This window comes from Pelophylax lessonae, assembly GCF_965119305.1.
Source record: "Pelophylax lessonae genome assembly, chromosome: 5".
In the NCBI taxonomy this organism is placed as follows: domain Eukaryota; kingdom Metazoa; phylum Chordata; class Amphibia; order Anura; family Ranidae; genus Pelophylax; species Pelophylax lessonae.
The window spans coordinates 41,770,767-41,796,928 of NC_138772.1; the positions used below are offsets into that span (position 1 = coordinate 41,770,767).

Genomic DNA, 26,162 nt, shown 5'->3' on the forward strand with positions numbered 1-26,162 from the left:
TTTTTTTCATTTTTTTAAATTTCCTTTAGGGTAATGCTGAAATCATATATACATACAGGACACATAGTAGTTCCCTTTAGGTGTGGGGTGACCCAGAGCTGGTGCTTCTCCACAGGTAGACCTTGCCATTTACCCTCCTCCAACAAGTTTCTTATAATGTGAAGCTTTTCTCATGTATCATTTTTTTTAAAATATATTTATATATAAAAAAAAAATATTGGTCACAGAATGTTTCATCATTTGTTTTTGGCATTCTCTCCTGTTCCTCCTATCATCCCAGAAGGGGTAGTTATATAAATATGTTTTGTTTTGTCTTATTTGAGATTTTTTGGGATGTTTCTCTAAGGCATGTATACAATTATATACCTACAACTTGTACATATTGATACAGCTCATTTATGCTGAGATCTCAGGCCCTGATGAAGCAGGGTTACCTGCGAAACGCATATACCTTGACAGTTTGCTCTCAAGACCATATACACAGGAAATGAAGGACTGTTGTTTTGTCTTATGTGAGATTTTTTTGAATGTTTCTATAAGGCACGTATACAATTATATACCTACAGCTTGTACATATTGATACAGCTCATTTATGTGGAGATCTCAGGTCCTGATGAAGCAAGGTTCCCTGCGAAATGCGCAGACCTTGACAGTTTGCTCTCAAGACCATATACACAGGAAATTAAGGACTGTTGTTTTGTCTTATATGAGATTTTTTTGAATGTTTCTCCAAGGCATGTATACACTTATATACCTATAACTTGTACATCTTGATACAGCTCATTTATGCTGAGATCTCAAGACCTGATGAAGCAGGGTTCCGTGCGAAATGTGTAGACCTTGACAGTTTGCTCTCAAGACCATATACACAGGAAATTAAGGACTGTTGTTTTGTCTTATATGAGATTTTTTTGAATGTTTCTCTAAGGCATGTATACAATTATATACCTACAACTTGTACATATTGATACAGCTCATTTATGCTGAGATCTCAAGTCCTGATGAAGCAGGGTTCCGTGCGAAATGCGCAGACCTTGACAGTTTGCTCTCAAGACCATATACACAGGAAATTAAGGACGGTTAACCTGTATCATTGATTTTAATCTGTTTTAATGGATATATCTGAATAAAGTGTTAATATAATAATATTGAATTGTTTGCGTTAACATTACACTCCTGGAGGTATAATTAAAGTCCCCACTTCTTGAGTTTTTCCCCTATAACGCTGTACACTGCTCGGGTGAGTGGCATCCCAAATACTGCATATGGTTACTACTTAAAAAAAAAAAATAGGTTTGACTATACATACACTTTAAAGAATCAATCTACCAATAGGAATATTTTCCTTTTCAGTAGATGGAGTTGTAGCAAGCCAGCTACCGGGTGACATATGCAAGCCTTTTTCAACCAGGGTGCCTTGAAGTTTCTTCAGGGGTGCCTTAGCAAAATGCCTAAAAATTGATCAAAAATTGTATACAAACCAGCAGGTGGATCAAGCCTTTTAGTTACACAAAGCCTTTCTTGACACTGGCACCCTAACAACCAATGACATCAGTTTATAAGGAGGATGTCTGCTGCCTCCACAGCATCCTTGTTTGACCCTCCAGTGCCCCTCTCCTTCAGCACTGGGGTGACATTAGCTGACTGGTGGAGAGGAGTTGAGGAAGAAGAGAAACATTGCAATACTAGTCAGTACCAGTGTGCAAAAGTGTATTCGTTTTGAAAGAAATAATCACCTCTAGCTTTGCGTGTCCTACGTGTGGATGTTGCTGCATTGTGTAAAGCTATTATAATAGTTTGTTACATTTTAGAATGGGGTGCCTTCAGATTGTCTATAATTTTCAAGGGTGCCTCGGCTGAAAAAAGGTTGAGAAACAAAATGCCTCAGGCCGATTCCAGTAGCTAGTTTCCTAAACTGGAGTTCACAGCTTTCCTCACCTGTGGCAACCATTACAAGTCCCCACTTCTTGAGTTGTTCCCCTATAACGCTGCCCACTGGTCGGGTGAGTGGGATCCCAAATACTACATATGGTTACTACTTAAAAAAATAGTTTTGACTATACACACTTTAAAAAGTCAATCTACCAATAGGGATATTTTCCTTTTTAGTAGATGAAGTTGTAGCTTCCTAAACTGGAGTTCGCAGTTTCCCCCACCTGTGGCAACCATTACGAGTGGGGGGGCCCCAATCTCACAGTTGGAACTGGAGGTGAAGGCGGCCACACGATCACACTTCCCTGACCCCTCTTTCAGTTTTCTAGTAAAGTAAGATGTGTCATGTGGCTACCAATGAGCATGTATAATTGGCAGTTACTGAAGAAGTGCATTGTGGGACAATCAAACCATTTTCCAGGGTAGTCACAAACACGTCAATGATCCAGTAGACACAGCACACATTCCTAACTGAAATCGTTGTTGAACAATACTGACATATTTTGCCATCATGTATAATTTTTAGGACAGTCGGTTATTGCCTCCAGTCATATGGGCTTCACACAGTACAGATATCTTATGGATTTAGTTGCTTGTATCAAAAAAGTTGCCCATTTTGACTGAAATATCTATTGGCCATTGGCAATGGGATCTCAACCTAGATCGTCATTCAGCTTGTAGAATGTTTGTGTCAGAGGCAGCAAGGCCTGTGACATCCTATATAAAAAAAAAGGCCGGAGGGCCTTTGTGAATTGATCAGAATCTTAAAGGGATTTTGGAAAGCATGGCAGATTATGGGAAATAAGGTGAAAAATATATTTTTTTCCTTTAACAGCAGCCTGTTTTTTTTTTTTTTTTTACAGTATAAACTGGAATGATTTCATACAAAACGTATCCATCTTAACAAACGTTGCAGGGCCTTTTCTCTTCAATCGGTAAATATTCATGCAGTATCGGTGTCAAGTTCTTGCAGTGGTTGTACCTCCGTCTTTTCGGTTTCATCTTCCTGTAAAACAAAGGTAGGTGTAAATATTAGGACATCAAGGTAAGAGCTTCATTTAAAAATGGATTTACTTTAAAAAAAATAAAAAAAACAAACAAAAAAAAAAAACAAAATATTTTTTAAAAAGTAAATTTTTTTTGCCAAAAAAGGCAGCCCTTAATATTGTGTCAGTTCCGCCAATGGTGGATGAAATCATCTTCCTCTTGTAGAGCTACTCCTGCCGGTAGAATCGTCAGGATGTGACGCTTGCGGGAGTGGCGGAAGTCTGGTCTCTTGCTGAGCACCGCGCTTCAGTCTGCTGGTCGCTACACAGCTAGTCGCTTCAGAGCTGCAGGGAAACCCTAGGTGCTTAGCGGCTGGCAGGTGGAACCACCGCGTGCATTGGAGACAAGTGGTGTAAGATTTTACCGGTGGGTGTAGCTCTGTAAGTGCACCGAGATTCCATTCAACGAAGGCAGAAATAGTAAGGGAAATGATTTTGCTTTTTCAGGCTGCTTTTTTAAAACTATATATATATTTTTTTTGTAAAAGGAGTAAATCTAAAATAGTGTAAAAAAATAATTTTTGGGGGAGGGAGACAATATACATAACCATAAATATAGTAAAGTAACAAATATATATGTAATAGTTCCCATACCTAGAATACGGATGACTGCTTACTACTTGCAAGCCTCATTGAATCTATAAATAGAATATAAGGACACTATAGTGCATTTTAAACCATTTTTTTTTTTTTCAAACATTTTTAAACGTATTAATTAAAGACTGCATGGAGCAAAGCGTTCATTTGATAGCCGTGGTGACCCACAGAAACCAGTCAATTCATCTTCTGCCTGTTTGGCTTTAGAAGAGTGCATTTTGATTGGTTTATTCACTCACATTTCAATACCTAGATACTGCCACTAGTGACTGGTTTGCTATACATACACTTGCTCATAAGTTTACATACCTTCGCAGAATTTACGATTTCTTGGCCATTTTTCAGAGAATATAAATGATAACAGAAACAACTTTTCTTTCACTCATGGTTAGTGTTTGGCTAAAACCATTTATTACCAATCAAATTTGTTTAATCTTTTTTTTAATCATAATGACAAAAGAAACTACCCAAATGACCCTGATCAAAAGTTTACATACCCCAGTTCCTAATACCGTGTATTGCCCCCTTTAACATCAATGACAGCTTGAAGTCTTTTGTGGTATTTGTGGATGAGGCTCTTTATCCTCTCAGATGGTAAAGCTGCCCATTCTTCCTGGAAAAAAAGCCTTCAGTTCCTGAAAATTCTTGGGCTGTCTTGCTTGAAATGCACGTTTGAGATCTCCCCAGAGTGGCTCAATGATATTGGGGTCAGAAGACTGAGATGGCGACTCCAGAACCTTCACTTTATTCTGCTGTAGCCAATGACAGGCCGACTTGGCCGTGTGTTTAGGATCGTCATGTTGGAATGTCCAAGTACGTCCCATGCGCAGCTTCCGGGCTGATGAATGCAAATTTTCCTCCAGTATTTTTTGATAACATACTGCATTCATCTTGTCATCAATTCTGACCAAATTTCCTGTGCCTTTGTACCTCACACATCCCCAAAACATCAGTGATCCACCTCCGTGTTTCACAGAAGGAATTGTGTACCTTTCATCATAGGCCTTGTCGACTCCTCTCCAAATGTAGTGTTTATGACCGCGGGGGGCACCGGACCAGCGGGACAGCCCCCATAGGCGTACCCATGCAAATGCTCCGCCCTCCAGCAAGTCCCATGCCCAGCCACTCCCGTGGAGACTAAGTCAACACCCACCAGTGAAGACTGTACGAGTGGGCGGCGACTGTCGGAGGACGTAAGAGAAAGCTCAATTTTGGTCTCATCACTCCAAATAGCTTTGTGCCAGAAGGTTTGAGGCTTGTCTCTGTGCTGTTTGGCGATTTGTAAGCGGGATACTTTGTGGCACTTGCATAGTAATGGCTTTCTTCTGGCAAACCGACCATGCAGACCATCTTTCTTCAAGTGTCTCCTTATTATGCATCTTGAAACAGCCACACCACATGTTTTCAGAGAGTCCTATATTTCACCTGAAGTTATTTGTGGGTTTTTCTTTGCATCCCGAACAACTTTCATGGAAGTTGTGGCTGAAATTTTAGTTGGTCTACCTGACTGTGGTTTGGTTTCAACAGAACCCCTCATTTTCCACTTCTTGATTAGAGTTTGAACACTGCTGATTGGAATTCTCAATTCCTTGGATATCTTTTTATATCCCTTTCCTGTTTTATACAGGTAAACTACCTTTTCCCGCAGATCCTTTGGCAATTCTTTTGCTTTCCCCATGACTCAGAATCCAGAAACGTCAGTGTAGCACTGGATGAAAGATGCAAGGGTCTGTCAGGAGTCTAGAAACTCATTGACCTTTTATACACACACATTAATTACAAGCAAACAGATCACAGGTGAGGATGGTTGCCTTTAATAGGCATTCAAACCCCTTTGTGTCAACTTGTGTGCATGTTATCAGGCCAAAATCACCAGGGTATGTAAACTTTTGATCAGGGTCATTTGGGTAGTTTCTGTTGTCATTATGATTTAAAAAGAGTAAACGCAGTTGATTGATAATAAATGGCTTCAGCCAAATACTAACCATGAGTGTCTATTCACATTGATCCGACTTGTCAGCCTGACAAGTCGCGGTCCTCCCGCTCCCACTGTGTAGTACAGGAGCCGTTCTAATAGGAACGACACAAGTTGCTCCGACTTAGAAAAAGGGTCCGGTACTACTTCGGGGCGACCTGGAGGCGACTTGCATTGACTTCCATTATGTGAAGTTCGTGCAAGTCGCGCCGAAGTCACGCTGCACGCGACTTCACAGGTCGCGCTGCACGCGACTTCACAGGTCGCCCCCTAAGTCGGAGCGACCTAATGTGAACGGAGCCTAAGTGAAAAAAAAGTTTTTGTGTTATCATTCATATTCTTAGAAAAAATGGCCAAGAAATCATAAATTCTGCCAGGGTGTGTGAACTTATGAGCACAAGTGTACAATGCATGTAACTAGCAAAAAGTCTGACTTACTATATGGCCAAAAGTATGTAAAAACTGCTCCCAGTTATAGAGTTCAGGCGTTTCCAGTGAGGGGTACTGTTAATGTTACATCATACAAAGACATTTTAGACAATTGTGCTCTTGCAATCTTGTGGTAACAGTTTGGTAAAGGCCCTTTTCTGTTCCAACATATCTGTATCCCGTGTACAAAGCCAGCTCCATAAAGACATGGTTTGACCAGTTTGGTGTGGAGGAACACACAGAGCCCTGAACTCAACCCTACTGAACACCTCAAATGATTCAGAACGCTAATTGTGAGCCAGATTCTCTTACCCAACATCAGTACATGAGCTCACAATTGCTTTTTTTGGGCACACATTCCCAGAGACCACCAAAATATTGTGAAAAGCCTTCCCAAAAGAGTGGAGGCTGTTTAGCGGCAAAGAATAAGAAAAGGATCAACTCCATATTCATGACCATGGTTTGGGAATAGGATGTCCAACAATATATATATATATATATATACATACATACAGTATAAACTATACATAGAAACAGAGTGGGTAAAAATCGATGATTTTTTTTTTTTAAATCGTATTTTTTATTTATTTACCTACTTTAGTACAGTGCACTTTCACCCCCTTCCTGCCCAGCCCAATTTTCAGCTTTCAGTGCTGTCGCACTTTGCATGACAATTGTGCGGTCATAAAACAATGTACCAATATGAATTTTTTTATCATTTCTTCACACAAATAGAGCTTTCTTTTGGAGGTATTTAATCACTTCTGGAATTTTTAGTTTTTTGCTAAAATAAACGAAAAAAGACCAGTTTCTGTCAGCAAATGGCATCCGCTGCTCTCTCAGCCAATGAGCAGGGGAGTCCCGAACAGCTGAGCCTCTTGTGCATCATCGCTGGATAGGGATGGGGCTCAGGTAAATATTAGGGGGACTGCTGCACACAGAAGTTTTTTTTTTTATCAACGCATTAGGATAAAAAAAAAACCTTCTGACTTTAGAACCACTTTAAAGTGGTAATATCATTTAAAATAAAATTCTCAGTATATCTATAAATTTTATAACGAGATCTTGTGATATCATAAATATTCTTGTTAAAGTGGAAGTATACTCCGCTTTTTAACTTTTACCTACAGATAAGCCTATAATAAGGCCTTCAGAGCTCCTTGCCGGAAAGTGAACTACCGTGCGCACGCCCGACATTGCGGCTCCGGCCACTCACAGAGGGAAGATGTCAGCTGCCTCAGCGGCGACTGTGTCGGGGCTTCGTTCTAAGGTATTTCATAATGAGCTAGTATGCGATGCATACAATCTCATTATGCCTTTGTCCTGCAGGGTTTTTTTTTTTTGTTTTTTTGAGGATACAACCGCTTTATTGCTGGTTCACACTGTTCCGACTTGGTCGCCTGACAAGTCGCGGACCGTGCTGTGCAATTGGAACCATTCTAATAGGAGCGACTCAAGTCGCTCCGACTTAGAAAAAGGTTCCTGCACTACTTTTGGACAAAGTCGGAGCGACTTGCATTGACTTCCATTATGTGAAGTCGGTGCAAGTCACGTCGAAGTCGCGGTGCACAGCGACTTCATTAAGTCGCCCCGAAGTCGTGTCGCCATAGTGTAAACCGACACTTAAGGAGCATCCTTTTATAGGACGACAACGCTCTGCGTTGTCATCTTCAGGTGTAAAAAGGCATGTCTATGGACCATGAGTCAGGGTGTAGAGTGTAGGGTGATTAACATACAAGAGTGTACAGGAATAACTAGTAAGAATGGGATCTAGCATGTTGAGTGTAATCGGGAGTAGGGAAAAGAGCAGAAAAAATGCTCAACTGTAAACGGTGGCTAAGAACTATGGGGGTTCTAAAGGGACACAAAGATCAGCATGAAAACCAAATTAGGTTCTTGCAGGCACCACAAAAATGACCATGACTTCACCACTGTTCTTACCATAGAAATGTTTTAGCTCAGCTCAGGTTCCTTATAACTACTTCTAGAATAATTCTTGTGACTATTATGGGCCTTCAAGTTAACTTATCCCAGCATGCAAGAAATGTCAGTTTCAGAGTTTTCCTTCAATCTGGCGGTTGGAATTAGCAGGAGAAAAAAAAAATGAGATCTGCCAGCACCTGACTGTATGAAGATTCTTTTCCCATCAGCATGTGCACAGTTCCAATAATACATCCAGGAAAGTAAATCAAGAAAAGCGACGCATGTTGGTAATTTTAGTTCCACCAGGCAATGTCTTTACTTTATCATTTGCTACACCAATAAATTTAGCTTTGTGTGCTGCAACATCATATTTTCACCCCATCTCGCATATTTTCCAGACAGTGGTGCCAATTTTCCAATTACTCGAGCAGCCATATGTTATCTGAAGATCACCCAGGTCTAAGACAGTAAACAAGCACCGATCAGGCAGCTGCAGACTCACAGCTTGGAGATGAAAAGTCCTACAGGTTCGGGTCTTACTCCAACCATCTTCTTAAAGTGAACCTCACACTAAAGTGTACAAACTAACAAATAAAGAACGTGAAATAATAACTCGTGCTCAAATCAGTTCCCATATGCCTGGGTAGAATCCTATTACCACTGTACACAGGGCCTCAATGTCTATTCCAAATTCAGATTAAACCCTACAAAATTGAGTTAGATAAACTGTGTTATATATGTCTGGTCTAGACATATATATCATTCTTTTCACCTTAGCTAAACGCACGCTGGTGCTGCTTGCTTCTAACAGTCTGTGATCTCCAATGATTACATAAGTGCAGTGCAATATAGAAATAATCCTTCACTGCTACTGGCAGGGAGCATATTGACCTGAATGAGAATGTAGAGCAGATGTTTTTCTAGTATTAGCTCCTAATCTGTAACACAGTTCAATGTAGACAGAGCAATGCTAAAGTGATTCTAAAGGCAGAAGATTTTTTTTTTTTTTTTTTTACCTTAATGCATTCTATGCATTAGGTCAAAAAATACCTTCTGCAAGCAGCTCCCCCTTCAGCCCCCTTAAATACTTTAATGAGCTCGATCTTGATTCAGTGATGTGCATGAGAGCTGAGGCTCTCCCGCTCTGCATTGGCTTAGACCAGGGGTCTTCAAACTATGGCCCTCCAGTTGTTCAGGAACTACAATTCCCATCATGCCTAGTCATGTCTGTGAATGTAAGAGTTTTACAATGCCTCTTGGGATGTGTAGTTCTGCAACTGCTGGAGGGCCGTAGTTTGAGGATCCCTGGCTTAGACAATGGCTCCCCACTGCAGTCAATCACAGCCAGTGAGAAGTGAGGGGGGGGGGGAGGGGGGCTGGGCTGAGCCACACTCTGTGTGTCTTATAGACATACACACAGCCGGCTTGGGGGTGAGCAGGCACGAATATGACTTGCTGTGGGGGGAGGAGCACCAACGGGGGGCCAGAGAAGAGAAGGATCAGGGCTGCTCTGTGCAAAACTATTACACAGAGCAGGTATAGTATTACATGTTTGTTATTTTAAAAAAAAAAATTCATCCTTTACAATCACTCTAACACTGGCTTGGGCCTCGGACGACAGCTCTTAAAACAGGGAAATAAAAGGCAACTCTTTCAATATGAAAGTAAAAGTCCTGGAATCCTTATCACCTGCTGTTGATTGTTACATAGTTAAGTTGAAAAAAGACACAAGTCCATCTGGCTCAACCAATAAAAAAAAAAAAAACAACCAGTAATGAAAACCCAACCATACAATCCCATATACACAATCCTATACCTGCAGTTGATCCAGAGGAAGGCGAAAAAACCCTAGCAAAGCATGATACAACTTGCTCCAGCAGGGGGAAAAAAATTCCTTCCTGATTCCCCGAGAGGCAATTGGATATTCCCTGGATCAACTTTACCTATAAATATTAGTACCCATTTATATTATGTACACCTAGGAAAGAATCCAGGCCTTTTTTAAATCAATCTAGTGAGCTAACCAGAACCACCTCTGGAGGGAGTCTATTCTGAAGTGGACATGTCCATCATTGGACATGCTCAGTTCAGAAACCCTATCAACTTTTTGAAGTGCACCATCACACAATGCCAATGACTGTTAGAAATGTTTGCCTTTTTTCAGGTGACTGGCCTTTGGAATCTCAATACCCAGAATGGACTGTGTAGTGTAATGGCACTTTTCCACTGCAAGTACTGGCTCGGCTCCACTGGGCACTGCTTGGCCCAGCTCGGCTCAGTTTGCTTTTCCACTGCGTGGTACGAGTTGGCACCTTTCGGCACTGTATAGGCTCTACTCGGCTCAGTTTGCTTTTCCACTAAAGTAGTAAGTGGGTGGGATTACAACGATTCTCTGACCAATCAGTGGCTAGTAGTGACAAACAATCAATGCTGCATGTAAAGGATTGTGGGATATGGTATCGGTACGGCCTGCTTGGAACCCCAACAGAGGTGGTACTGTTTAAGCGAGCCGTACCATGTAGTGGAAAAGCGCCGCTGTACCAAACAGCACCGAACCATTCTAACCCTTACCATGCGGTACCATGCAGTGGAAAAGCGCCAAACCGAGCCAAACTGATCCGTTCCATGCAGTGGAAAAGCGCCATTAGTACAGTGTGACCCTTAGAAAACCATTGACGATGATTTCTGAAGATACCAGAAGTCTTGCCGCTCCGAGTGGCATCTGCCTTGGTGGTGCATCTTAAACAAGAAGATTGGTTTAAGTGATGGCAAACCTTGGCACCCCAGATTTTTTGGAACTAAATTTCCCATGATGCTTAACTACACTGTAGCGTGCATGAGCATCATGGGAAATGTAGTTCCAAAATATATTGGGTGCGAAGGTTCGCCATCACTGGTTTAGGGCTATAAGCAAGACAAGCCCACTGCTGATATGGCTCACGGGACTTCCAAATCAAATCCTCTTCAACTGTGTTAGGCAGCTAAAACAGTTAAACAGAAAGCTTGCCAACTATTAAATCAATTTTCCCTGCAGTTTCTTTAGGAGGAAAAATACCCTCAAAAATGAGAGCAGCGACACTTATGTAAAACAAGGAACTTCGTTAATGTCACTGGTCAACTCAGCAAGCGGTACGGACTTTAATATCAGACTGACTGATCGATAAATCATCCGGCATAGAAGAATGCACCGCTGACACTTCCCTTTCCTGTTGCCGCTAATTTAACGATGATTTATATCAGTGCTTCATAGACAATCAAAACAAAAACATTAATGACGATGGGCTTCTTCAGAGAAAAATAACGTAGATGGTAATACTGGTTTTATAAAAGGTTTTCCAAATACATATGTATGCAATCTCCTACATAAAAATTAAAATCTACATGATGCAGTCCACTGCTGTATATTGCATATCGCTACATAGGCAGCAAACGATCATATGATAATAGTCGGCAAACCACCCCATTTCCTTCAGCTTCAGCAATTTATTCTTTAACCACTTTACCCCCTTTATGACCAGGCCATTTTTTGCGATTCGGCACTGCATTGATTTAACTGACAATTGCGCAATCGTGTAACGCTGTACCCAAATAAAATTTATATCCTTTTTTTCCCACAAATAGAGCTTTCTTTTGGGGGTATTTGATCACCTCTGCGGGTTTTAGATGCATTTTTGCGCTATAAACAAAAAAATAGCGACAATTTTGAAAAAAATAAATAAATAAATAAATATATATATATATATATATATATATATATATATATATATATATAAAAACTTTCTGCTATGAAACATTCCCAATAAAAAATATAAATCACATTTTTTTTATCAGTTTAGGCCAATTTGTATTCTGCTACAAATTTTTGGTTAAAAAAAAAATCAAAAAAAGCGTATAATTGGTTTGCGCAAAAGTTATAGCGTTTACAAACTATGGAATAGATTTTTGGACTTTTTATTATTTATTTATTCATTTTTTATTAGTAATGGCGGCGATCAGCGATTTTTATCGGGACTGCGACATTGCGGTGGACAAATCTGACACCAAGTACCACTTTTTGGGGACCAGTGATAAATAATATAAATGACACTGGCAGGGAAGGGGTTAACACTAGGGGTGATCAAGTGGTCAAATGTGTTCCCTATTTGTGCTTTCTATCTGTGTGGGGGATGGATTTAACAGAGGCACAGAGAGATCGGTGATTCAGCTTAGCTGAATCACACAATCGTTCCCTGCCTCTCTGACAGGAGAGCCGTCTTGCATTGTTTAGATTCCAGACAGCTCTCCTGTCAGTCTAGCCGGAGAGGCCGGCGGCGATCGAGTCCACTCCCCCCCCCCCCGCGGTCTGTCTCTAGCTATGTCTAATCACAGCGGGAGCGCGGCTCCGGTGGTGCGAGACCGCCTGCGCATTATAAGGTAGATCTACGTGATTATGCCTTCTGTTCTGACAGAATGGCGATCTGCCTTGTTTACATAGGCAGACAGCCGTGCTCCCTCTGTACCGAAGGATTGGCGGGTGGCGGTGGATATCGAGTCCGCGGTACCCGCCAATCAGTTCCCCAGACTCGGAGGTGTCGGATCACGTATAAGGGAAGTCATCCGGTGCAGCCCTGCCACTTTGCCGCTGTATATTTAAGTTATACGGTCAGCAAGTGGTTAAGCAATGAACAGTCAACATACCTCCGTGAACATGTTAAGAGGATCCACTAGAACAGTGATGGAAAACCATAGCACCCCAGATGTTTTAGAACTATATTTCCCATGATGCTCATGTACTCTGGAGTGTAGTTGAGCATCATGGGAAATGTAGTTTCAAAACATCTGGGGGTGCCAAGGTTCACCATCACTGCACTAGAAGGTTCCCATCTAAGATCCTATTGAGTGTGCCCACAACTTCCACCCAATACCTTTGGAGTTTTGGGCAGCACAATTATAGGTGTATTAAAGACTCCCGGAATGCCACATCTAGGACAAGCCGAGTCGGCTCTTAAGATAATAGCACACAAAAATTCTGGGGTCCTATACACCTCATGCAATATAAAGAACTGGGTTAGCCTGTGCAAAGGTGAAAGAGACACAAAGGGGAGAACCAGAAGAATCTCTTCTGTGGCATTACTAGGAATGGGCCCAATATCCAGTTCCCACGTTACTCTAGAGGGCAGATGGAATTTATGGAGAGTTCTCCCTAATAGAGACAAGTAGGTAATGGAAATAAGGTTGCTTGAACTACTCTCTCCAACACTGGCACCAGAGGAAACCAAACAGGGGAAAAAGAAAGTTGGGCATGTAGAGCCCAAACCACCTCTGGTTCAGAGAAAATTCCCTTTAACAGCTGCTCAATTGACTTGAGTGAACCCTTCTCATATAGCTGTGAAAGAGAAATACCCCTACCTCTTCCCACCGCTGAAAGCCCTGCAGGGTCAGTTTGAGCAAATTATTGGAATAATCTGTCTCAGTATTGTCACTGCAGAGAAAAATTACAATTTCCTTTTTATGTCAATACAGTGGGGATGATTTAGGCCTCTTTCACACGAACGATCCGATCAGATCAGATCCTCCATGCATTCCTATGTTCAATGGAGACACCCGCTGCCATCCACATCCAATCCTGTCCGTGAAATCTGGACGGATGGAAACCCTATTTTCCATCCGTCCAGGGAATCGGATGAGAGTAGACAGGCGGTCCGCTCTCATCCGATTCCCCCAAAGAGAGCAGCGGGGCTCTGACACCTCCCTCTCCGCACACAGAGTGGAGAGGGAGCTGTCACCTGCCTGCTCAGCGGGGATCGGCGGATCGACCCCCACTGAGCAGAGAACAGAGCTCATCAGGAGGTGGATCGTGTGAAAGGACCTTTACTAAAACTGGTGAGTGCAAAAATCTGGTGCAGCTCTGCACAGAAACCAATAAGCTTCCAGGTTTTTTTTTGCCAAAGCCTAATTTGAACAAGCCGAATATAGAAGCAGATTGGTTACCATGCACAGCTGCACCACATTTTGCACTCTCCGGTTTCATCAAATCAACCCCGAAGACTACACTTGGGAGACTTGAACTCTAATCTTTGCAAACCACTCTGTAAAGCGCTGCACCCCCATCCCATGGCATGTATTTTGGATAAAACATATATAGAGTTCAACTTTGTAGGGGGAAAACAAACTTCATTAAGTGAACTGAAAAACCCTTTAGCTAAAGTGGTTGTAAACCCTTACATTTACCCACTAAAGTGACTATCCTCAGATGATACACAGAGCTGAAGCAAATCTTCCTGCAAAAGTTGTACCTGTTTAGCAACCCTTCCTCCTTTACATCCGTTCAAAATCCAGAACTTAGGCATCATTTTCTGATCTGGTTTCACACACTGCACAGCATAGGGCTGAGTGTAATCTGAGACCTGAGCGGAAGGAATAAACACACCTCCCTCTCCACAATACCACAGGGAATATGCACAGCTAAGGCTACCAATCACCGCTGTGTGCTGAAGGGGGCGGGACCATCTTCCGGGATTGTCTGGTGACATCATAGACCAGGGGTATGCAAACTGTGGCCCTCCAGATGTTGCAGAACTACAAGTCCCATGAGGCATTGCAAGAGTCTGACAGCCACAACCATGACACCCCGAGGCAGAGGCATGTTGGGACTTGTAGTTTTGCAACAGTTGGATGGCCACAGTTTGCATATCCCTGGCATAGACTGTCAGAAGTGACTTATGCAAAGAGCAGAGAAATGAGAGAGCAGACATAAGTCACACTAGGCGATTTGGATACAGGCAAGTACAAACTATATAAGGATTTGCTTTGTTTATTTTTCATTTCAGAGGTATAAAACTACTTTAGCTCCTAAAGTGATTGTAAAAGCGTAAATGTTTTTATGAAAATAAACATGTTATAGTAACCTGGCCTGAACCTCATCTTCTGGGGTCCCCCGTCAGCGCTCCAGCCTCCTCCTCTTCTGCCTGTACCACCATAGCAAGCTGCTTGCTACAGGAGCACATGGGCATACTAGATCCTAATTGTGGCTGTGTGCATCCACAGACACAAGCAGTGCAGCTTGGCCCTACCCCCGGCTCCCTCCTCACAGGACTTGAGCCAATGGCTCCCACTGCTGCCTTTAAGTCCAAAGAGATAGAGAGCAGCACTGCAGATGGGCAAAGCACTGGATGGAGATAGGACTCAGATAATTATTTAGGTGGGGGGGGGTGTGTGTGTGTGTGTGGGGGGGGGGGGGGCGGAGCTTATCACTGAAGGTTCTTTACCCCAATGCAGAAAATACAATAAAGTAAAAAAAAGTATGCTTTTACAACCACTTTAACTAGTGATGTGCTTTCTTTTACGTTCTAAATACTTCTTAATCCTGCCATTTTCACTGTCCTAGGGCCTCTTCTTAGTCTACGACAGGTGTCTCTAAACTGAGGGTCATGTTTACGATCCCTAAGACTTTGGAGGTCCAAAGTGAGGCCAGCAGAAGTAGAAAATGTTCTGAAATTAGTGGGAGTAAACAATGCTCTATCATTGGTGTCAGTGGCACGAATAGTGCCCCATCGTTGGTGTCAGTGGCACGAATAGTGCCCCATCGTTGGTGTCAGTGGCACGAATAGTGCCCCATCGTTGGTGTCAGTGGCACGAATAGTGCCCCATCGTTGGTGTCAGTGGCACGAATAGTGCCCCATCGTTGGTGTCAGTGGCACGAATAGTGCCCCATCGTTGGTGTCAGTGGCACGAATAGTACCCCATCGTTGGTGTCAGTGGCACGAATAGTACCCCATCGTTGGTCTCAGTGGCACGAATAGTGCCCCATCGTTGGTCTCAGTGGCACGAATAGTGCCCCATCGTTGGTCTCAGAGGCACGAATAATGCCCCATCGTTGGTGTCAGTGGCAGAAATAGTGCCCCATTGTTGGTGTCAGCGGCACAAATAGTGCCCCATCGTTGGTGTCAGTGGCACAAATAGTGCCCCATCGTTGGTGTCAGTGGCACAAATAGTGCCCCATCGTTGGTGTCAGTGGCACGAATAGTGCCCCATCGTTGGTGTCAATGGCACGAATAGTGCCCCATCGTTGGTGTCAGTGGCACGAATAGTGCCCAATCGTTGGTGTCAGTGGCACGAATAGTGCCCAATCGTTGGTGTCAGTGGCACGAATAGTGCCCAATCATTGGTGTCAGTGGCACAAATAGTGCCTCATCATTGGTGTCAGTAGTAATAACAATGCCTCATTGTTGATATCAGTGGGAGGAATAATGTCCCAAAGGCTGGATAAAGTCAAGCAAAGGACCGGATCTGGCCCCTGGGCCGCAGTTTGGTGACCACTGGTCTAGGGTAAAACATGAGATTTTAGAAATGCAAATGTGCATTCCTTATGTTGTGGTGTGAACAAACCCTAAAAATGAAAACTACTGCAGGTGTAATGTACAAGCACCTAGAGTTACATATATCTGCAGCAGCCTCCCAAAAGCTTTGGCTACTACTACCTCCTGCACAATCCTATCGGCCAGGGAAGCTGCCCATCATAGTGAAGTGCCGATGAGAGTATAAGTATGGGTGAGTCTTAGTGCCACTTCTGGGTAGAGTGGCAGCACTGAATAAAAAAATCACACAAGGTTACCACACCGGCTCATCCTAGATTCATTGAGTAATTGCCCTTATGAACAAACCTCCAACCTATATTCCCTTTCACCAATGATCCAATACCTTGGTTGGTGCAGTCCCAAGACCTGACATAAAAGTAAAAAAAAAAGGCAGGTGAGGAGGGGAAGGGTAAAAAAGAAGAGTGAGAAAAAAGAAAAGGGGGAAGAGAAGGAAAGAAACTTAGAAAAAGGGGGAAGAGAAACGAAAGGTAGCAAAGAAAATATAGGCAAGGAAAAGAACCCCCCCCCCCCCCCAACACACACAATAGGTCATATATGGACACTAAGGTATTACATCAGGTTTATTTAAGTAGAAAAAATTTATACATTAATACAAAACGAGAGTGACCAATAATCACAAAAAACCTTCACCACCAAATAAAATGACAACGTTGTCCATGTTTAAAAACAGATAGGGGAATAAGGCAGCTGCACATGCTTTACCCATCCATTTGCTCACTCATCCAACACATCCACTCTCCAAAGATAGAATCCATGATTGTAAAGGCCAATAGGTAATGGCAATAATGACTGGAGGTCTACCAAGTGTGAGTAAGTGGCTCCACTATGGGACTAGGTAAGTATGGCAGCGGGATATCAGGGATAGTCCAATCCAACAAGAGAGGATTATTTCATGTGGCTGCCCCTCTAAGGAAGTGCTGATAGCAATTATCGTTCTCTTCCGATATACGAGACCTGCTTGGTGGTCACTGTAGGTTATCGTAATGCGTGGGTGACAGTTTGGAGCAGTCACACTCACCGATGTACTCGTCACCAATGTCTCAGTCTGTTATTGTCCAGTTTCTTTTTAGGGGTCTCTCATAGCCTCTTACACTATTGGTCCACGTTGGAAATTCCCCTGATATCACCTGCAGCATCGGGTAAAAACACGCATGCTTCCCGCAGCCTTTCCCATTGGTTGTCACGTGATAGTGACGTGTATGCTGACGCGTTTCACTGGCCAATGGCCTATCTGTTTTTAAACATGGACAACGTTGTCATTTTGTTTGGTGGTGAAGGTTTTTTTGTGATTATTGGTCACTCTCTGTTTTGTATTAATGTATACATTTTTCTAATTAAATAAACCTGAATTAATACGCTAGTGCAGAGGTCGGGAACCTTTTTGGCTGAGAGAGCCATGAACACCACATATTTTCAAATGTAATTCCGTGAGAGCCATACACTATATTTCAGGGGTCGGAACCTTTATTTAATATTCATGGGCCGCAGCTATACAGTGAGTAGATGGAGCCGTGTGAAAGTGCCTGGAGTCCGGCCGGGAAGAGAGCAGAGCAGGCAGGTATGCAATGAGGCCGGAGTGGTGAAGCGCCTGCAGGCCTGTGAGTGATGGAGGTGAGTATAGGCCCTGAGAAAATGGCGGCCGGCCGCTGAAGGCCTCAGAAGTGGATGTGAGAGGCAGCTCCCGCGGGTTCCCGGGTGTCAGGGGAAAGGATCGTGTCTGTCTGGGCACAGGGAGCGGATGGCAGGTCTCCTTACCGGGCGGTGATTGCCAAGGCCCTCAGATGCACGAGCCGGCGGCGGTACCGCGAGTAGGCTGCTGGGTCCATAGTGTGACAATTCAGTCACCCAGAGACGAACTGAGGGTAGCGGTGGGTAGCCCACAAAGTGTACCGTCGATGGTTGCAGAAATCTCCTTGGCACCGGGCACAGCTACGCAGATGGCACTGGATTAAGTCGTAGATGCGGCGGAGCTCTGGGACTACACGTCCAGCGTGGCTCACATCCTGACACGCCCCCTTTATTAAAGATTTGCCTGCGAGCCCGATGCAGCCATCAAAAGAGCCACGTCTGGCTCGCGAGCCATAGGTTCCCTACCCCTGCCCTAGTGTCCATCTATGAGCTACTTGTGTGTGTTGTGCGGGGGGGGGGGGGGTTCTTTTCCTTGCTTATATTTTCTTTGCTACCTTTAGTTTCTCTTCCCCCTTTTTCTAAGTTTCTTTCCTTCTCTTTTCCCCCTTTTCTTTTTTTCAAACTCTTCTTTTTTACTCTTCCCCTCCTCACCTGGCTTTTTTTGACAGAGTGGCAACACTGCCCGTAAGAATTGGCCAGGATGTGGCTGGGACAGGAGGCTAAATACTGTTAACTAAAGATAGTAATGTGAATACGGCCCCAGTTACATAGTCCAGTGGGAAGGAGCAGGGTTTCGATTGAATAGAAAAGATCATCTGACCAATGCCTTGGCTAAGGCGGGATTATGAACTGCAACAATTCAAAGCAAAAGATATCTTGCATGTCCGATGGGCTGGAGTTGCCTTTCAACAAGCAATTAAATTTATTCACAGTAAAAGTAGAAAATAAAATAAAAAGAAAAGAACGAAAGGAGAGATCGGAGCATTTATATATTATTACTGAAATGCTATGGCGTTCCTTATTAATGTCACTTTGTGAGATGCTCAGAATAGCATTCTATTGAGCCTGACCTGACTGGATATTGATATTCACCGAACCCACAGCTGTGATTTGCCATATCTGTTAAGACAGAAGTGTGCGCTCTTTTCAGCGATGGTTATTAATAGGCAGATATTCATTTTTCGGATGATAAATGACAAATCTCGTCAGCGGAGAAGCGCAGCAATAAGGCAGCTGTTTGTTTCCCTAGGAAAATAGACCCGGCGACATGGATCATTTTCATAGCGGCAGCCTCGACAAGTCTGACATTTGCTTGGTAAGGAATTCAGAAGCTGCCATCAAGAAAGTGTCCCCGTGGGGACCACCCAGTACGCGTCAACCAAAACTCCTCTCTATTAATCCTCAGAACAAAAAGAGGAGTGCTACCCATATTTACCTATTCAAAGAGGTTCGGTGGAGGGCTTTTTACACTTTAATGGCCTTGTTCAATAAAGAGAGGGGATTCCTAAAAGAAAGCCGGTGCAGTACATCCCTGCCATACATGTCCATATCCCCCATGTTTTTTTTTTCATTTTAAAAAAGGCTGCAAGTACAGAAAAATATTTGTTGATCTGCCAGAAATCCAGTGAGCTCTTAACCGCTTTAAAATGATTTAGCAGAGACCCTAGAGCAGTGTTTATAGATATATTTATTTAGCAGAGACCCTAGAGCAGTGTTTATAGATATATATATATATATTTAGCAGAGACCCTAGAGCAGTGTTTCTCAACATTTTTTTCAATCAAGGCACCCTTTAAAATTATGGTAAGTCTTGAGGCACCCCATTCTACAATGTTTAAAAAAATATCCTAATGGTTTTACATAATGCATTAACATCAACACATGTAGGGCACCCAGTGTTAGAAGTGATTTAAGCTTCCACATCCAATACACTTTTTCAAACTGGTACTGACTAGTATTCTAATGTTTCTCTTCTCCCTCAGTTTTTCTCCATGGAGGAAAAACTGAGGGAGAAGAGAAACATTGGAATACTAGTCAGTACCAGCAATGAAAACCTGTGGCTTTGTGTAACTAAAAATCAGGCTTGGTCCATCTGCTGGCTTGTATACAATTTTAGGGCACTTTTTAGGCATTTTAGCAATGTACCCCTGAAGACACCTCAAGGCACCCCAGGATGCCTGGGCACCCTGGTTGAAAGAAGCTGCCCTAAACAATAGAATGGCGGTCATTGCAATATTTTATGTCACACTGTATTTGCGCAGTGGTCTTTCGAAAGCAATCCTTGGGGAAAAAATACACTTTAATGAATTAGAAAAAAAAAAAAAAAACTCAACAGTAAAGTTAGCCCAATTTTTTTTTTAATTTGATATGAAAGATGATTTTACGCCGAGAATTGTCAGAGAATCGCGATCTTTATTCTAAGCAAAAAAAATTGTGATTCTCATTTTATCCAGAATTGTGTAGCTCTAGTACTTAGGAAGATGTTCCTGTACAGGAACTGGCGTGGCTTCCAAAAGCTCAACCCATTCGCCTTCCAGAACTGAATGGGAGCCTCAGTTGCACTGTTGCAGCAAATAGTGACTTGGACTTCAGAATCAAACCTTTTTTATTCGCTAGCGATAAATGACTTAGCCCGACTCATGCCCATTTGCTAAGTGTCTAAGAAAGCATGTATATCACATATACAAAACAACAGTTACGTCACAGATACATATTTCCCTAACTAGCTTGGCAACAATACATATCCTTCTCATACAGATTTTGCCTGTAACATTGGTCTATGGCAATTAACATTCCTGGCTTCATGCTTATCTGTATTCTCATTAGTTCTGGGAGAAAAAAGGGGAAAATATAATGAGAGCGAAGTGGGGGCTAAAATGTGCAGCTTGACTGTCCTGGTCTCTGTAGTGCCACAAAGTCTACCATTTTGTTTTAGAAGGCTAATTATCTGAAATTTTAGTAGCTTTCCAGGTACTACAACAGCACCAATTACAGATTTGATACTTTTCTATCTTTTTTCACCATGCACATATAAAGATGATTACAAGTATTTCTATAACATCAGGTATTAACCACTTTAAGACCGGAAGATTTTGCTGCTCAATGACCAGGCCACTTTTTTTCAACTTGGCACTGCGTGATTTTAACTGACAATTGCGCAGTCATGCGACGCTTTACCCAAACAAAATTTACGTCCTTTCCCCCCCCACAAACAGAGATTTTTTTTGGTGGTATTTGATCACCTCTGCGCTTTTTATTTTTAGTTGATATTGATGAAATCCATATCATTCCAAAGGGTTCACATACTTTTTCTAGCAGCTGTATATATATTTAGCAGAGACTCTAGAGCAGTGTTTTTATATATAATTAGCAGAGACCCTAGAGCAGTGTTTATAGATATATATATTTAGCAGAGACCCTAGAGCAGTGTTTATAGATATATATATTTAGCAGAGACCCTAGAGCAGTGTTTATAGATATATATTTAGCAGAGACCCTAGAGCAGTGTTTAAAGATATATATATATTTAGCAGATACTCCTAGAGCTTTTTATTTTTTGGCGATATTAATAAAAAAAAGAGAAAATGTAAATTTTTCGCAAAGTTTTTGACTTTGACAGTTAAAAAATATCCAATATATTAAATTTTTGTCATATATTTAGGCCAAAATGTATTTGAAAATTTTACCCCCCTTCCTGACCAGGCCATATTTTGCGATTCAGCACTGCGTGGCGGACAATTGCGCGGTCGTGCGATGCTGTTCCCCACAAATAGAGCTTTCTTTTGGTGGTATTTGATCACCTGTGCGATTTTACATTTTTGAAAAAAAGAGCGACAATTTTGGAAAAAAATATATATATTTTTCACATTCTGATATATAACATTCCCAAAAAAATTAAAAATCTAAATTTTTTTAACATTCTAGGCTAATTTGTTTTCTGCTACATATTTTTGGTAAAAGAAAATCGCAAGCAGCGTATTTTGATTGGTTTGCGCAAAAGTTATCGCGTTTACTAACTATGGGAAAGATTTGTCATGTTTATTGTTTTTTTTTTTTTTACTAGTAATGGCGGCGATCTGTGATTCCTTACGGGACTATGATATTGTGGCGGACAGATCGGACCCCTAACTGACATTTTTGACACTTTTGGGGGGACCAGTGACATTACTACAGTAATCAGTGCTATAAATATGCACTGTTACTGTAATAATGACACTGGCAGGGAAGGTGTTAACACTGTAGGTGATGAAGGGGTTAAATGTGTGCCTCATGCCTACTGACGTGTGTGGGGGGAGGGGGTCACAGAGGAGATTTTGTCACTCACTCCGACGATCAGTGATCGTCTCCGGCCCGACTCCCGCTGTGTCTAAACCACAGCCGAGACAGCTGGGAATCCAGCGACGTAAGTCTACGTCGCTGGACCCAGGGCCGCCACTGTGCCGCAGTAGCAGCACAGCCAGCAGTCTTAAAGTGGTTAAAGCAGGGCACCAACATTTTCATAACTTTAATGTGCGTATTTGTTTACCTCTGTGGCGCACTCATCAAATCTTTGAATTTATCTTATAGATGCACGATTGACACCAGGGCCTGATGTCATATCCCTGCCGTCAGGCCATGCATGGCTATTTATTGTGAATAACCACACGTAGAAAATAACGGAGACCCGACAGTACCACTAACATGCTTCCATTACTGATGTCGGCTTTAATCCAGGGAACCAAAGAGCTCTTTTTAGGCTATAATAAGATAAGTTTAGATTAATACAGCACAGGGGTCAACAAATTCTAAGGCCTCAAAAGCTATTCCAATGCTAGTGCTCAACGTTTTAAAGGAAAAGGTTAAAACAAAGTGGAAAATCCAACTGATAAAGGTGTCATATAAAATATAGGATAATATAACAACATCAGAAATTCTGTCTGTAATGTCTATTTGGACCTGTAGGTGGGAGTAGAAGACCAGCCTTACAAGCGGTATAACTAGAAGGCAGTTAGCCGGTAGGAGCGGTGCTGTGTGACACTCAGGATTTCTATTAAGTGTGATTTTTGTTATCAGCAACATTCCATTTCGGAACAGTAAGGCAGCTGGCGCGGGAGCAGTAAAGAACTTCAGAAATCATCATTCACTTCCATGGAAATACGCCTTAATGCATCACAACAGATTCACCTTCACTGCCTACTAAGACGTATTTCACCTTGAATTACGGGACTTGAAGGATAAATCCACCCAACACTGAAAACTCGGAATTTGGCGTATTAATGAAAATAATGGCGTATTACTCACCTCAGTGACTCCAGTGCTAAGGAACAGAGGTGTCTCTGTTGTTCCCCAATTCGGGGGCACAACAAAATAGTCTGCCCCCGCCCATCAATATTTGCTACTGGAATTAATGTGACTCTGTCTTTCTGGCTCTACTACAAAGACCGCTTAAGAAGTATTTTTAGAAAACGTACATTCTTACCTGCTATTGCGCTGGAAAATGTTTAAAAATGAGAGATCAGGTACAGAGCAGCACAGAAACATTTTAGCGGTACTAGCTAAAGGTTAATATTTGTGATCAGGCATTATTTTTAAACTTGCAATTTCTCTTCTGCATTAGACTCGGTTCACACTACGGCGATCCGACTTAGGGGGCGACCTGTGAAGTCGTGACTTCGGCACGACTTGCACGGACTTCATAAAATTAATGTCTATGCAAGTCACTCCAGGTCGCCCCGAAGTAGTACAGGACCCCTTTTCTAAGTCGGAGCGACTTGTGTCGCTCCTATTAGAACCGGTCCTGTACTACACTATGGGACGCGACGGTGCGTGACTTGTCAGGCTGACCAAGTCACCTGACAAGTCGTACCAGTGTGAATGGAGACTAAGCAATAGTAAAGTCAACATTTTTTGTTTTAAAATAAACATGTTATACCCTACCTGCTCTGTACAATGGTATTGCACAGAGCAGCCCCGATCCTCCTCTTCTTGGGTCCCCCACCACGCTCCTGGCCTTCTCGGGGTGCCACCATAGGGAGCTTCTTCCTATTGTGGTGCTCCTGCAGGCTCTGTCCTGAGCTGCGCTGCCTGGGTTCATAGACACAGAAAGCGTGGCTCGACCCTGCCCCCCGCTCCTTTACACAGGATTTGACTGACAGCAGCAAGAGCCAATGGCCCCTGCTGCTTTAGCAAGGCCTGTGAGAGCAGGGAGAGCCAATACAGATGTTCACAGCACTGGATCAAGTGAGGGTTCAGGCAAGTATAAAGTGGGGGGGGGGGGGGGGAGATATTGTCACCTAAACATTCTTCACCTTAAAGTGGTGTTAAAGCCTTAACAAATTATCTCAATGCATTCCTTGTATATTTCATAAAAAAACAGCGCTGCGCTCACCTCGCATGACCATCAGATAAAAAACACAACATACTATGTGAAAAAAATGCATATGTCCTAAACATCAGTCCATGAAAATACAATATAGTTGATCTTCATGACTGTGCAAACCACCAGAACAGATCTTAGTTTAAAGGAGATGTACAGCCAAACCTTGTTTGGTTGTACTTCTCCTATGGATCGAAGAACGAACTGCACTCCTTTGACCCATTTTCAGCAGAGAGCGGACTGAAGTCCGCTCTATGCTGACGTCACAGAAGTCAGTCCAGGCAACGTGTCATCACGACCGTGGAGTCAGGATCCACCAGGTGCCTGGACCGATACCGGGCTCAATCTCTCAGCGAGAAAAATCACATCTCAAGACCAGGACATCATCATCATCCTGGACAAACTAATGTGATAACTTGTTTTTTAAAAAAACTCTTTTTCGATGATGCGCATTTCTTTAAATAAAGCCATGTGAAATAGTTTATAAAACAAGTGGTTAGTGTTTATTACACCCAAGGAGGTACAGTATCTCACAAAAGTGAGTACACCCCTCACATTTTTGTAAATATTTTATTATATCTTTTCATGTGACAACACTGAAGAAATGACACTTTACTACAATGTAAAGTAGTGAGTGTACAGATTGTATAACAGTGTAAATTTGCTGTCCCCTTAAAAAACTCACACACAGCCATTAATGTCTAAACCGCTGGCAACAAAAGTGAGTACACCCCTAAGTGAAAATGACTCAGCAGGGGCGTGTCAAACCTCTGCAGAGGTGGGTCAGGGGGGATGGGTTAGGTTGGAGAGATGGCTTAAAATGATTGTAAAGTCTAAAAGTTTTTTATCTTAATGCATTGTATGCATTCGGGTGAAAAAGCTTCTGTGCTGCACCTCCCCCCAGACCCCCTCTTTTTCCTATCTGAGCCCGATCTGATCCAGCAATGTGCACAAGCCTATCTCCTCATTGGACAGATTTATAGCAGCAGGAGCCATTGGCTACCGCTGCTTTCAAACAAATCCACTGAAACGGGAGTGGTGCAGAGTCACTCTGGAGTAAGCAAGCACGTGTGCCCCCATAAATACAGCTTTCAGTGGGGGCACCCGATAAAGAAGATGGGGCCTGGAGCGCCGACGGGAGCCACAAAAGGAGAGGATCGGGCTGCTCTGTGCAAAATGATTGCACAGAGCAGGTAAGTATAAGCATGTTTTTAAATTTAAAACAAAAAAAGGATAAAAGGATTTACAACCCCTTTAAACTCCACCTTTGAGACTATGTTACACCCATATTTAGGGTGTAACATGGTTGCAAGCAGATCTCCTCCTCTACCCCTTCCTCTGACAGCATGCAGGGGTTCTTTTCCCCCTGGTGGCAGCTGCGCAGCCCGCACATACGCGCAATTAATTTAGAGAGATCTGTGAATGAATAAACAACAGTTATTAATGGAGTACAAGTGTGGTGATCATCGCACTTGTAGTCCACTGACACTTCTCTCAACTCCTAAGAGCATACCTCGGTAGGGAGATAGAGCAGGAGAGGAAGAGTCTGCAGCAGCCTATGCATTGCACCCTGCAATCCACTGATGCTGGTAGCAATGCTCTGCAAGCTTTTTTGCAAAGAAAATAATAAATGCCTTTTTTTTTTCTGCAGTTGTGGTTGCACTTATTATTTTGTTTGCAAAAGGTGGCTTTATTCTTTAGGGCACTAAATGATCAAAGTGACACAGTCTCTTCAAAGTTCTCAATCTAGACAAAGGGTCTCCTAACTTTCTAAACAAATGCCCAATTTACTGTCCTTTAGACTTTAGAGGGGGCCAGACTGTGGCCAGTGGGAAAAGAAAATGTACCAGCATCAGTAGGAGTAAACAGTGCCCTATTTTTTGGTATTAGGGGGAAGATAAGTGCCCCCCATTGGTGTC

General features: G+C 42.6%; 1 protein-coding gene across 1 annotated transcript in view; it reads right to left on the reverse strand.

The window, feature by feature from the left end:
* Positions 1 to 2,612: 2,612 nt before the first annotated feature.
* Positions 2,613 to 26,162, reverse strand: part of PHF14 (PHD finger protein 14) — a gene marked incomplete at its 5' end in the record, with an annotated part of 389,174 nt that continues 365,624 nt past the window's right edge. Inside the window, one exon of the mRNA XM_082258885.1 lies at positions 2,613 to 2,938. Within this exon, the coding sequence (XP_082115011.1) occupies positions 2,876 to 2,938 (63 nt within the window). The 3' untranslated portion in view covers positions 2,613 to 2,875. The remainder of the gene's footprint in view (positions 2,939 to 26,162) is intronic.